This window comes from Aplosporella prunicola (genome assembly GCF_010093885.1).
Source record: "Aplosporella prunicola CBS 121167 unplaced genomic scaffold K452scaffold_34, whole genome shotgun sequence".
In the NCBI taxonomy this organism is placed as follows: Eukaryota; Fungi; Ascomycota; class Dothideomycetes; order Botryosphaeriales; family Aplosporellaceae; genus Aplosporella; species Aplosporella prunicola.
The window spans coordinates 51,070-62,651 of record NW_022983562.1 but is presented as its reverse complement, the minus strand read 5'-3'; the positions used below and the strand labels follow the sequence as shown (position 1 = coordinate 62,651).

Sequence of the window (11,582 nt, the reverse complement as noted above, 5' to 3'; positions counted from 1 at the left end):
GTTGTCCTACCGTTCAGTGATTAGTGTGCGCAGCGCACGGTGTTGAATCATCGTGATGTATCGTGACAAGAGTTGCTCGGTCAGCTTGTGAAACCTGACTTAATTTGTCAATACGAATCCCAAGGGCGGAATCTGCTTACAGCTGAACATATCATCAGTTGGTTGTGGTGGAGCCCAAAAACGCCATATGTAGTACAGATTGATATGGTCAGCACCTCGGCCCGTGACATCTCGGTGATGCCGTCACCCGAACAGTCCGAGTACGGGAAGACGGGACTACGCGATGTTACGTGCGTCGCTATTTTTAGGCTGGCGTGGCAAAATGGGCTTTCGTTACGGCCATACCACATAAGCGCTAACCGCAATAGTGGAGCACCGGAGGTGTTTACGAACCGCGATCTCGTATCTACATACGCCGGCCCGCTTAGCGAGCCCATTAGCTTACCACAAGAAGGTAAGCAGCTGGAGCGTAGATGATGTCCTGACTAAGTATGGCCGGGGTTGGTTTTATCTTTATAAAGACTTAATGCCACATCGGTATATAGACTTCAAGCAAAACGCAAACAGCAAAACTTCAATTCCTCAGCAATTCACTACAATCACTTACCACTATCCACTATGTTCAAGACACCTACCGCCCTCGCCCTCTTTGCCACGGCTGCTCTGGCTGCGGACTCCATCAAAGTCGCATACATCTCTCCCAACTACTACCTTGACCTTTCGGACCACCATTGGCGGTCGCACGTCACAGTCGGCATCGACGACGGTTCTCGTTTCTCCTGTGAAGGCGTCTGGCTCCAGGATTCCACTGATTACCCGCATGACTTCGTAAGTCCAATAAAATACTCTACATATTCCGTATTTCTAACAGCATTCCAGACGCCTTGCCAGAACACTAACTGGGAGTGGTTCACGCCCCGCTGGGTCAGCGAAAACGACTTCGACATCGAAATCGCGCACACATACACTGTTGAAGAGACCAAGTAAACTTTTCAGTCTACATTCCTATAACTATGTCACTGACATTCACTTAGCCCTTCCCGCACGGCTCATCACCGCGATGTTGGCCGCAGGACCATTACTGAGGCCGATCTCACTTGCTCCCCTGGTGGCAGTGGCCCTGCTTCGCACTGCGCCACTGGTGAGATCGAGCTGCCGATCGTCAACTCCACGGTTACGTACTCTTAGACCATTATTGCGAAGTGCTTAATGGTGCTTGACGTGGCCGAAACTGTCCTTATTGTAATTGTTTAATCGAGGCCATGATGAGCGACGAATCTTGGGACAACGGACTTGTATGTACTTTTACTTAATGCTGACTAAAATACTACTCTCCTTTTTCATGTCCTCTGTCTCTCTCGTATAAGTCGTGTTTAACCAGACGAATGTACAAAGGTATGAAGTAATTCTGCGAACAACTGGAACGTTAGCGTTTCTCTCAGTACCCTAATATTTCTCGTCCCTCTGAACTATTTACACTCGAGTTATACTAACTTTGGCATGTATTGTTCTAAATGCCTCTGTAAACCCTCAAACCCTTCCGGCACCTCAACGCCCAACTCCACCAACACATCAACAACATTATCATGCCCACACCTCTTCGCCTCCACAATCATAGATTCCTCCTCACCAAACCGCCCTCTTATATCGCACCCCCACTCTGCCAGCATCTTCACCATGGAAACCTGCCCTTGCTGGCACGCAGCAAAGACTGCCTCACGGCCCAACCCGCCTTTCCTCGGATCCAGGTCCGGATGCTCCCTCTCGACATCAAACCCGCGCTCCAACAACGCTCTCGCGGCATCAACACACCCCTTTTCAGCTGCGGCCTTTAGCGCACCCGGGGAAAAGAGCATTCGCGCATCCGCATCCAGCAGCGCGTGGGTTATACCAGTCCACCCCCTCGCCACAGCCTTCAGCAGCACAGGCGCGCTATGCGGATCACTGCACGGGGCGTCCCTTTTCCGTGTATCAAGGTACCGGCACTTGATGCAGCTGTGCCACTCCGCGCCGCGCGCCAGCAACGTCTTCACGATGCGGAGATGGCCCAGCCGCGCGGCCGTCGCCAGGGGCGAAATGTACGTGCTGCCGTTTGGGTCGGCGCCGCGGTCGAGCAGAAGCGGGACCAAGTGTTCGTGGCCGTGGACAACGGCGTGGTAGAGGGCGTCGCAGAGTGCCCTGCGCAAGAGCGAGTTCGTGTAGGACGACTTGGACGGCGCGAATGCGGGGTGCGTGAGCACGAAGTTTAGTGTTTCGACGTCGCCGCCTTTGGCGGCTTCTTGGAGCGCGTACAGCCGGATCTCGCGGGCTATGTTGTTTGGGTGCCGCGCTGAGAGGATGAGTTGGGCCATGGGAAGGTTGCCGCACCGGAACGCTTCGTCGACCCAGGGGCGCGCTCCGAGTTTGAGCAAGTGCTGCACCATCGCCTTGTGGTTCTGGTGGACGGCGGCGCAGAGCGGACGCTGCAGTGGCCCGACAAGATGGTTGTAGGGGCCGCTGCCGTAGACGTCGTGCTTGTGGCTCGCCCGGGCGTAGAAGGTGTCAAAAAGTGCGATGTTGCCGAGCCAGGCGGCGGTGTTGAGACAGAGTTGGGCGCGCCTTGTTTCGGGTTCCCTGTCCAGGGGGTCGAGAATGTCGGCGATGATGGTATTGCTGTGTAAGAATATTAGGCTCACGCATACGGCCTCGAGGGTTTGTTGTTCGTCGAGTAGGTGTTTAGTCTCCTCCTTTTCCTCTTTTTCCTCTACCGTTTGCTCCGTGTTGCTCTCTTCTACTTCTTGTTTACCTGTCCTTTCGTTTACAATCCGCTGCTGCTCTTGCACCAATCGACGCGCTACCTCTTGCACCGCGCACACTATCGACTTGTCATCCTCTCCGCGTTTCTGCGCGTGCCGAAGCAGCAGCCTCAACAACCATTTCTCTGGCATGCGGTTGCCAAAGAAGCGAAAATTCCAATACCGCCGAAGTTTCCAGACTGGTGCGCTGGCTTTATAGGCGCGCTCGACGGCTTCCGTGTTGATAATGGCGGCAACCAGGCTTGTGTCGAATGTTTCTATGCACGCGCGTGTTAGTCTTTCCGCCTTTTGCACTTTTTCCCTGCGGGCGCCGCTGATGGCTGTGCTGTGCGAGATGGCTGGTTGTGCTTGTGTGTGCTGTGGGTTGGCATACTGCAGACGAGCCGTAATCGCAGGATACGACATATAGGGAGTGTGTAGGCTAGGTGCTCCATGATTGGTTCAAAGAGCTCGGGCGGAAGGTCGAACATGTGCATTTTGGCGGCCTTGTTTGCTGTGGCATCAATGAGAGACGTTGGAGCTGTTTTGTATGGGAAACAAGATGCAGCTGTGTAGTCCGTCTTTCATTCAGATGTTGATAGGTGCATCAAGCGGCTGCGTTGGTCTTGAGGTGAGGTGTATGAGTCTTTGTGGAGTGGTGTGGCTGTGCAGTGTGGACGGAGCGGATTGCGGAGTGGCCTGGCCCGCCTAGCCCTTTTTAGTGTCACTAGTGTGTAGCGACCCGGCGGGGCCAGCCTATTTGGCCATGCGGGCTCAGCCTTGTCGCAGACCGCCCCCATATTCGCTGATCGCCGTGCAAATACATCCGTATTGCGGGGCTTAATATTTGTTGCTCCCTGTTTAGGATAGATGCGCCTCTTTTTTGTTTTCTTGGTTAATGCCTTTCAAAGGCTTACAGTTCCATTGTTAAATCTTGCAACGCTTTGCATCTCTAATGGCGGGAACAGTTTCCTTTCTTCATGCTGAAATAATCAGCTATGGGTGTGAATAGTCGTAAAGAAGATTTTCTGAGGGCTCTGCTGTTGTAGTTCGTTTCCACTGAAACAAAAACTAAGATTTTATCAAGTGACCGCAAACTTTTCCGCATTTAACTTCACGCTCACCGCTTTGATGTTTTTAGGTTGATGCGACACGCAGTTTGGTAGAGATATAAGTTATGTTGTAACTCGTCAAACGGTTATTCTCTGTTTCCACTTTATTATATATATTTATGCATGTCCAAATGATTGCCATCACGGAGATAATTGAGCAAACTCGATTTTTGTGTAGATATATAAAACCGAATAGAACTTTGAGTACACAGCTCTAGTAGTGAATGAGGCTGATGAATCTTCAACGTCATGCGCAATTGTACTAATTTAGGATGCATGAGGCTGAGTATGGCGGCACTAGCTGGCAAGACCTATTGTTCCAAAAAGGGCTGAAACGGGCGTTGGTAAGCATGATCCTTGTGGTTCGCTACAATTATGGTTCAGCTTGCATATAATTTTCGGGTCTCTTGCATCCGGCGAGCGGAGATGCATATTTTTGTGGACCTGTGTACGCATACGTGCATAGATTCTTGGGGGCCGATACATGGGGCTCAGGATGTATAATGGTTTGCCTCGAAAATGTAGATTTCTGTTCTTGCTGCCCTGTTCCCTAAACTCCCTGCAAGCAATGATGGCGAATCCTTCAAGACTTTCCTTGCATCGCCAGTATGCGGAGAACTACTACAATCGGAGCAAGCTCTCGTTAGGCGTAAGCGACGTCTCGTCCGAATCAACATCCCACTGGAAAAGCACATCATTGCTTTCTTACGACAACCAACCTCGACATGAGCCGGAGAAAGACGGACTGGCTGAGTACTCCGATATCAACCAACCCCCTGACTCTACCTGGATAATGGAGGCTCTGAGCATTCTAATTGCAACACTATGTTTATGCGCCATCGTCATCACCCTTGCTATATTTGAGAATCATACACTCCTGGATTGGCCATTCGCTATCACCATCAATTCTCTTATCGCCGTATTTACTGCGGTGTTTAAAGGATCGTTAATACTGCCAATAGCTGAAGGTAATGACGAGTGTATGTTTTTTCAACTTGAAGATATTGCGCTAATTATCTTTGGGCAGGACTGAGTCAGTTCAAATGGACATGGTACAAACAACCACATTTTCTTGTCGACATTGAACGGTTTGATATGGCGAGCAGAGGCCCATGGGGTTGTGTTAAGCTACTAGCAAGTCGAATTCCGGGCTATAACACGCCGTAAGTAATTGAGTTTGATATTCGGTATCAGCATGATCATCTGCTTACTTACATAAGATGGCTAGCCAGTGTGGGTGCTCTAGTCACCGTCGCTACTCTCGCTGTAGATCCTTTCTCACAGCAAATCGTCCAGCAATATAGTTGCATGCGGATTGATCCGGTGGCAGAGGCCATGATTCCAAGAGCAAATAAGTACTCGAAAGCCGGTCTGACATATAATGAGGTCGACTACGATATTGATGGGCAAATGTCCGTTGCTATTTACATGGGACTACTAAACCCTCCAAAAGACAGCGCAGCAAGTATCACTGCGAGATGTCTAACAAACAACTGCACATTCCCTGAAATTCGTGGCTCGACATTCTCAACCCTAGCCATGTGCGGTTTTTGTGCAAACAGCACAGATAAAATCATAAACGAAACCACGGAAACTCCACGCTACAGCCTACCATCTACAGCAAGTACAGAAAGACAAGTTATAGAGGACTCAATCGTGTTTTCCTCAAAATCCCAATATAAATCCGGCAACAGGTCCAGCCAACTCTACACATTCGACAGCTTAATGTGGAGATGCAAAGAAGAGGGTTCTTGTTATACAAGAGAGACTTGGGAGCCGTTTGCTCTCACATGCTCACTTAACCCTTGCCTTAAGACTTTCCGGGCAAATACGAGCCATGGCGCGTACGAAGAGGAAGAAATATCCTCTGAGAATCTTTCCGAGTGCCTCTATGAACAACCGGCTGGCTACCTTATCGTCGCAAAAGACACTATTAGAGACGGCGCCTGGAAGTCTTGCGATCCATCAGTGATAAAAACAGAGGACTACTTTATACCCATCGACACGACGAAGAACAGGTGGTTGGGACCATTTTCCAACGATCGTGGACAGCAATTGATGTGGTTCACTCAAGATTGTGTATACCGATTCGACCCCCTAGCAGTAAGAGCAATACATCCGTTTTTGAATGGGTTGTTCAACGACAAAAGCCTCGACTCTCACGTTAACCAAAGTAATTACCTATCAGCTCTACCAGCTTTGTCACATCAATTACCTCTATCACAGGCGACGGGCGACATGTGGCTTAAGAATTTCTACCGCAACGGAACCCTAACCACAGAAACTGCGAATAAATACATGGAGGCTCTTGCAAATTCCATGACGGGAGTTATCCGCCAGCAACCCAACGACACAGAAGACATGCGGTTTGTAAAGGGAAAAACATGGAGGACGCAAACATGCATCCGTGTACGATGGCCATGGCTGAGCTTCCCGGTAGCACTGTTAGGCCTTGGGATATTATTTACGATGGGTATCGAGCTCACCACTCGTCGCGGAACATGGCGCAGAGATTGGAAATCTTCACCGTTGGCCTTGCTTTTCCATGGCCTGGACGAGAAGACGAGACGCAAGAAAGGTGAATTGAAGCGGAAAGATGATATGTATGCCGCTTCAAAAGAAATCAAAGTACGTTTGCGGAAGGTAGATGAAGGATGGCGATTTGTCGAGTCTTCTTGATCTGTACCTATTGAGTAGCGAAATACCAGCCCTTCTCATCTTCCAACCTGAGAAAAATTTGACGATTACGGACTTCTTCTGAAACAATACCATCCGAATTGATATGTTCTGCACCTCCGTCGTCCCCTTCAACAGTCAAAAGCAACGGAACGAGTACGCTTTCCTTCCAACCAAATACTCCGCCTTTAGCCATTTGCCAGAGAGTAACAAAGAAATGGACACAACCCAACAAGAGCATGGTAGCGGGATAAATCAACCAGAGCCAGCGAACGTGAACGAAAGCCTCTGTCGATGTTACCGTGCCAGAGTAGCGTTTGCTTGATTCATAAGGACTTAGGAGAGTTCCGTTCGTGCGTATAACGTTTGTTATGGCCTTGGCGAGGTTTTTGGTCCATGAATTCAGATCTTTGCGCGCATTCCAAAGGCTTTGGGCCTGTCGGAACTATATTGGAAGGCACCATAATGCCCGCTCCAAGTTACGTTTCCTGAAACCTGTTCAGAAATGGAATCGTTCAAGGCTTCAATCACCTTGTATGATGGTCCAAATACGGTGCCTTCAGAGATGTTAAACTTATCTGGTATACCTGTGAAGTTCGGTCCTCCTGGACCAGATCTGAGGAGATTCTGAGGATCCAGAAATGTCGCCATATCATATTCCATTTCCACGGACTCATGGTGAATACCAGAAAGGATCGATGTATTATACGCTTGTATGCAAAACCACAAGGCGCATTCGGTAGCGGCAAGGCTGTCTCCAGGATTTCTCTCCTGGACCCAGGTGGTTATGGCCGAGAACCGTGCGGCATATATGCGACCAGGTTTATTAAGGACGTCGCTATACACCTGACCGGAAGTTGTTTGGCCGACCTTGAATAAGGTCGTCGCAAAGGTTTGAATTTTTGCCTCCGATACACCGGCTTTTGGCCCCTGTAGCACCATCCCATCCGGTAGGTAGTACTGACAGTATCCAGAAGTACAGTTGCTCTTGAGCTTTGCGGTGACATCAGCACAGGAGCCACACATGGCTAAGCTTGGCACTAAAGGCCAAGAGCAATTGCCAGTCGAACAGGCAGGTGAAGGTGCAGACGCTTTTAACCCAAGAGCACTGCTGGATATTGCAGCTTTCATGTCGAAGTTCAGTCCCTCTTTGAACCAGTTTTGGATTTTGTTTGATGCATTATATATTTCGCTCCGGGGTATAAGTCCAACTGATCGGAGGTTTTGCTGAGGCACTTCATGGTACTGTGTGCCGAGAATGTTCTGGGCGAAGGTATCAAATCCAAGGGCCAGTATGGTAACAACTGCACCCAGCGATGCGATATGACCGTATCTTGCAGTCGAAAGGAACCATAAACATCCTTTTACTCCGCGAGAAGCATTGTCAAAATTTTCCAGATCTCGAAGCATACGAGAACGTCCAAGAGAGTTTGAAAACCAGGACCATTTGTTTTAACTCAAAGATACCGCAACCGCTGCAAGTAGAGAAGCTCTAGTGATGGTTGAGATAGCAGCAATGACTGTATTCTGGGTAATGTAACGGTAGTCCCAGGCCTTTTGTGGCTTGTGATCAAAGTTGTACAGTGTCGCGATGAGGCAAGAAAAGCTGATAGCGGAAATGGCTATGGTAAAAAACTCATAGACCCAAAAAGACAGTTTGTGTCGGGAATGCTCCGGTCTAGGTGCTGAAGGCTCTCAGGTTCTACTCATAAGTTGCTGCAGAGTAGCAGATGAAGAACTTTCCATTTCCATAATAAAAAGTCGTTGTTTTTGATATTGATCTTTGTTTCAGAATGAAGGTAGTGGATGAAAAGTTGATTATCCTTTTCAAAGAAAATGGCATAATTTAAATAGTCGTTCCAGTGGGCATCTAAACATAGGCACTCGCAATCGTTCTTCATCATCTAAAGACGAGGCTGAGATTGAGTACGACATGCGGAGATTGATTTAGAATGGACCTATCCGTGTGTATAAAATGTCAAGCCGATCATGATTATTTTTAAGCTATATAGGCGCCACCATAATACACCATGGAAAGAGAGAAATGGTAGATTCCGAACGTGGAATAAGTCTGACGGTCATGCAAGGTGTTAGACTATCAGGCCATATTTCTTCATGCATAATTCTCTATATTCACTTTACTTTTTCGTTGTTTCAACACCCTGCTATTCCCCTGCTACTTTCTACAAGCGAGCACATGACTGCTCTACCTCTTCATGTATATAAAGCTCGCTGCCAGATACTCTTTCAAAATCAAGCCGCGTTCCCTCCTTACTCGCACGGTTTCAACCATTCAATCCAACACAAGGCTAAGCTGCAGTTCCCCGGGTTATGTGCGACGGGCCAAGCACGGCGTACGTGACCATTCTTAGCGGGGATCCGAACTTGCAGTTTGCCTGACAGCCGCATCAGCAGGTAATGAGGCTGATTACGCCTCGGTGGGACCTATTCATGTAGATGCTTGATTGGTTACAGGGCTCTGCATTCTATGCAGCATGAAAATGCTGATTTCGACATGAGCGTATTTCTAACACCCACAAAAGGGCCAGCCCTCATTGCGGTGTTTCGCAACAAGGACATATGTAGTATTAGAGTGCAGGGCTGGCAGAACGCGCCTGTTTGGCAGCATTGCCATCAATGATAACTGCTAGATTTCATGTGAAAGCACTGGCGTCTCGCAAGTCGAAAACAGTAGAGCACAGCAAGGTATCAAAACAATACAAAGAGGAAGCGCTTTTTTGGAAAGAGAATGAAGACAAACTTCTATTAACTATGTATTTCCTTGTTTTCACTTATTTGGATAGTGCGATATTTGTCACTGTTTCCAAGGAAAGTAATAGGAAATTCTGTCGTATTAATACAATCCACCCGTATACTACCAGCAGCTACCTCTGTTTCTTCTCGGAGTCCCTAGCCAATCGATACGTCTGCCAGATTGTAGAGAGTACTGCCTACGTCGTACTCGCATCCTTCATCAGAATCTTGAGAAGATTGGTCAGGCAGATCCTGCACACCAAGCTCAACTAAGGTATCTACGACGCTCTGATGGCCGTTCCTATGCGCCCAATACATAGGCGTCTTATGCTGGTACCCATCACGTTGATAGCCGTAAGCCCTGTGGATATCGCAGCCATGTCCAGCAAGCACGTGCACGACCTCCGCATGACCACATCTGCAAGCGTCCCTCACAGCTTCTCTGCCCTTGGCACCACTGGCATCGTCGCACTCGGTCGACTCGGTGATGTTGAAACCCTGCTCCAGCAGGATCGTGACTGCTTCTAGCTGGCCAATGCGGCAGCAACACTAAGAGGAGAGGGGGCCGTCTTATCATCTGTGCTACTGCCTCCCTGGACATCGGCGCCGGCAGCGAGGAGTATCTTCATGATACGTGCCCTGCCACGCATGGCGGCGTATGTCAACTGCGTCATTCCTTGGAAGCTGGCAATGTTGAGGTTGACGCCTCTCGAGAGCAGCAGCTGCACCATGCTTGCTTGGCCAGCTTCAATCGCATAGAAGATGGGCGTGGTAGGGCGGAGGATGGAGCTTTTTCCAAATATAAGTAGCGCGGTAGCTTCAGCACCATGGTAGCAAGCGGTGTTCAAGAGCACCTCGAGGGCAGTCTGCTCGTGCTTGTCTACGAATCTGTCGGGTTCGTTGACGCGGTGTTGGATAGCCTTCAGCCAGGGCTCCAGGAATCCGACCTCCTCCAGGAAGAAGTCCAGGACGCTCACCTGGTTGTTTCTGGTGACGCCCGTGATGCATGGCAAGCTCATTTGTTTGAGCTTCTTATCCCAGGTTCCCAGAGTGACGATGTGACGGACCAGTTCTTCGTGGCCTTGGAGGCACGCTGGGGTGTAAGACCACTCCCAAGTTAACCGATGGGGGAGATCCGAAGGCATGATCCATCCTTCCACGTTCCTGTGCTTGGACACGAAGAACCGGAATACTTCCATGTGGCCTTGGTGCGCCGCGACCCAAAGCGGCGAGCAGAAAAAGTCGCCTTCTTCTGCGAGGTACTTTGGCTGCATGTCGGCCCTGGCCCAGAAAGCTTCGACAAGCGGAAGGTCTCCCATCCAAGCGGCAACTGCGAGACATCCATGGTCGATCTCCTTGCCTCCGCCATACCGAAGGTCATCAGGTTTGAAGGTCATGGTATAAGCGTCTGTGTGGTGCGGATTAAACACATAGTTGGAACAGTGGTATGGACCACGCCGAGTGTTCCAATCATGTATGTCGCGACAGCCCCAAGCCACAAAGCAAGAGCACGCAGCTGCCAGATACCTGCAGCGGGAGTCGTTATCCTTCACTCCGCTCTGTTCAACAAGTCGTTCGATAACTTTCTGCACGGTGTCGAGGATGTGCTTTTGGTGCTGGGTTTTGCTGCGCACTGCTCTCCACAACATCATCTCCATCCACTGTCGGTTGACGGGCCGCATGTAGTCGGTCGGCTCCCACTGCGGATAGGAGTCAGAGTCGTATCCGTTCGCCCAGTCATTTGCGGCTTTCTTGCAGATTACCTTGTTGAGCTCTCGGTCAAAGATGCCTGCGTGTACCGTCAGAAAAATATCGCCGGATGTCTGTTTCATATGGTACTTACTGCAGACAAGGCGTGCCCTCAGTGCTTCCTTCATAGGTAGCACGTCGGTCATCTGCTCCATAACATTTTCGAACACCTCGAGAGGTAGATTGAGGAGGCTCATGTTGATGGATGATGCGATTGCGTGTTCTGGTGTTAGAAGAAAGGCTTCGGAATTTGACGGCAGTCGCGAAGGATTGCCTGCGGGTTTATAGTCAAGGACAGTTGACAGATCGCGAAGTTAGTGAAGCAGTGGTGGGCGTGAGTGGTGTTGGAGAAAGGTTCGCAAAGAAGTTGAGCATGCGGAGTGAGGTGGTCAAGAAGAGAGTGGGTAAAGGGTCGAGGAAAAGGTTGTGTGCGTAGACTATTATAGATTTCCCACTAAGCCAAAACAGTAAGCGAGGGAGGGTGTGTTAAAAGAGGTATATATAGTGAAAGCTGTGG

At 49.5% G+C, this 11,582-nt stretch overlaps 5 protein-coding genes across 5 annotated transcripts; 2 read left to right on the top strand and 3 right to left on the bottom strand.

Moving 5' to 3' along the window:
* The first annotated feature begins 565 nt into the window (after nt 1-565).
* K452DRAFT_362115 (uncharacterized protein) lies at nt 566-1,336 on the top strand. Its single transcript, XM_033546474.1, has 3 exons — nt 566-828; nt 880-983; nt 1,035-1,336. The coding sequence occupies exons 1-3, from the start codon at nt 619-621 to the stop codon at nt 1,186-1,188; spliced, it is 468 nt and encodes a 155-aa protein (XP_033392795.1). The 5' UTR covers nt 566-618; the 3' UTR covers nt 1,189-1,336.
* A 148-nt stretch (nt 1,337-1,484) lies between these two features.
* K452DRAFT_322005 (uncharacterized protein) lies at nt 1,485-3,271 on the bottom strand (the record flags this gene model as incomplete). The annotated part of the gene is made up of 2 exons (XM_033544456.1): nt 1,485-3,052; nt 3,169-3,271. 2 exons carry the CDS (start codon nt 3,269-3,271, stop codon nt 1,485-1,487), a joined length of 1,671 nt encoding a protein of 556 aa, XP_033392794.1.
* A 1,402-nt stretch (nt 3,272-4,673) lies between these two features.
* Nucleotides 4,674-6,553, top strand: K452DRAFT_194758 (uncharacterized protein; the record flags this gene model as incomplete). The annotated part of the gene is made up of 3 exons (XM_033535923.1): nt 4,674-4,831; nt 4,921-5,049; nt 5,107-6,553. Coding segments are annotated over 3 exons (1,734 nt in total), but the record flags the coding sequence as incomplete, so codon positions are not given.
* A 411-nt stretch (nt 6,554-6,964) lies between these two features.
* K452DRAFT_312637 (uncharacterized protein) lies at nt 6,965-7,972 on the bottom strand (the record flags this gene model as incomplete). The annotated part of the gene is made up of 1 exon (XM_033543568.1): nt 6,965-7,972. The coding sequence occupies one exon, from the start codon at nt 7,970-7,972 to the stop codon at nt 6,965-6,967; it is 1,008 nt and encodes a 335-aa protein (XP_033392792.1).
* A 1,500-nt stretch (nt 7,973-9,472) lies between these two features.
* Nucleotides 9,473-11,435, bottom strand: K452DRAFT_341639 (uncharacterized protein; the record flags this gene model as incomplete). Its single annotated transcript, XM_033545380.1, has 3 exons — nt 11,160-11,435; nt 9,865-11,105; nt 9,473-9,844 (listed from the first exon to the last, which is right to left on the bottom strand). The coding sequence occupies exons 1-3, from the start codon at nt 11,260-11,262 to the stop codon at nt 9,473-9,475; spliced, it is 1,716 nt and encodes a 571-aa protein (XP_033392791.1). The 5' UTR covers nt 11,263-11,435.
* Nucleotides 11,436-11,582: the final 147 nt, after the last annotated feature.

What these genes read in the sequence shown, in the direction of transcription:
- K452DRAFT_362115 (XM_033546474.1), top strand. Translation starts at nt 619, where the DNA reads ATGTTCAAGACACCTACCGCCCTCGCCCTCTTTGCCACGGCTGCTCTG. An exon ending in CTGATTACCCGCATGACTTC is followed by an intron (nt 829 to 879) that starts GTAAGTCCAATA and finishes ACAGCATTCCAG; the next exon opens with ACGCCTTGCCAGAACACTAA. An exon ending in TACACTGTTGAAGAGACCAA is followed by an intron (nt 984 to 1,034) that starts GTAAACTTTTCA and finishes ACATTCACTTAG; the next exon opens with CCCTTCCCGCACGGCTCATC.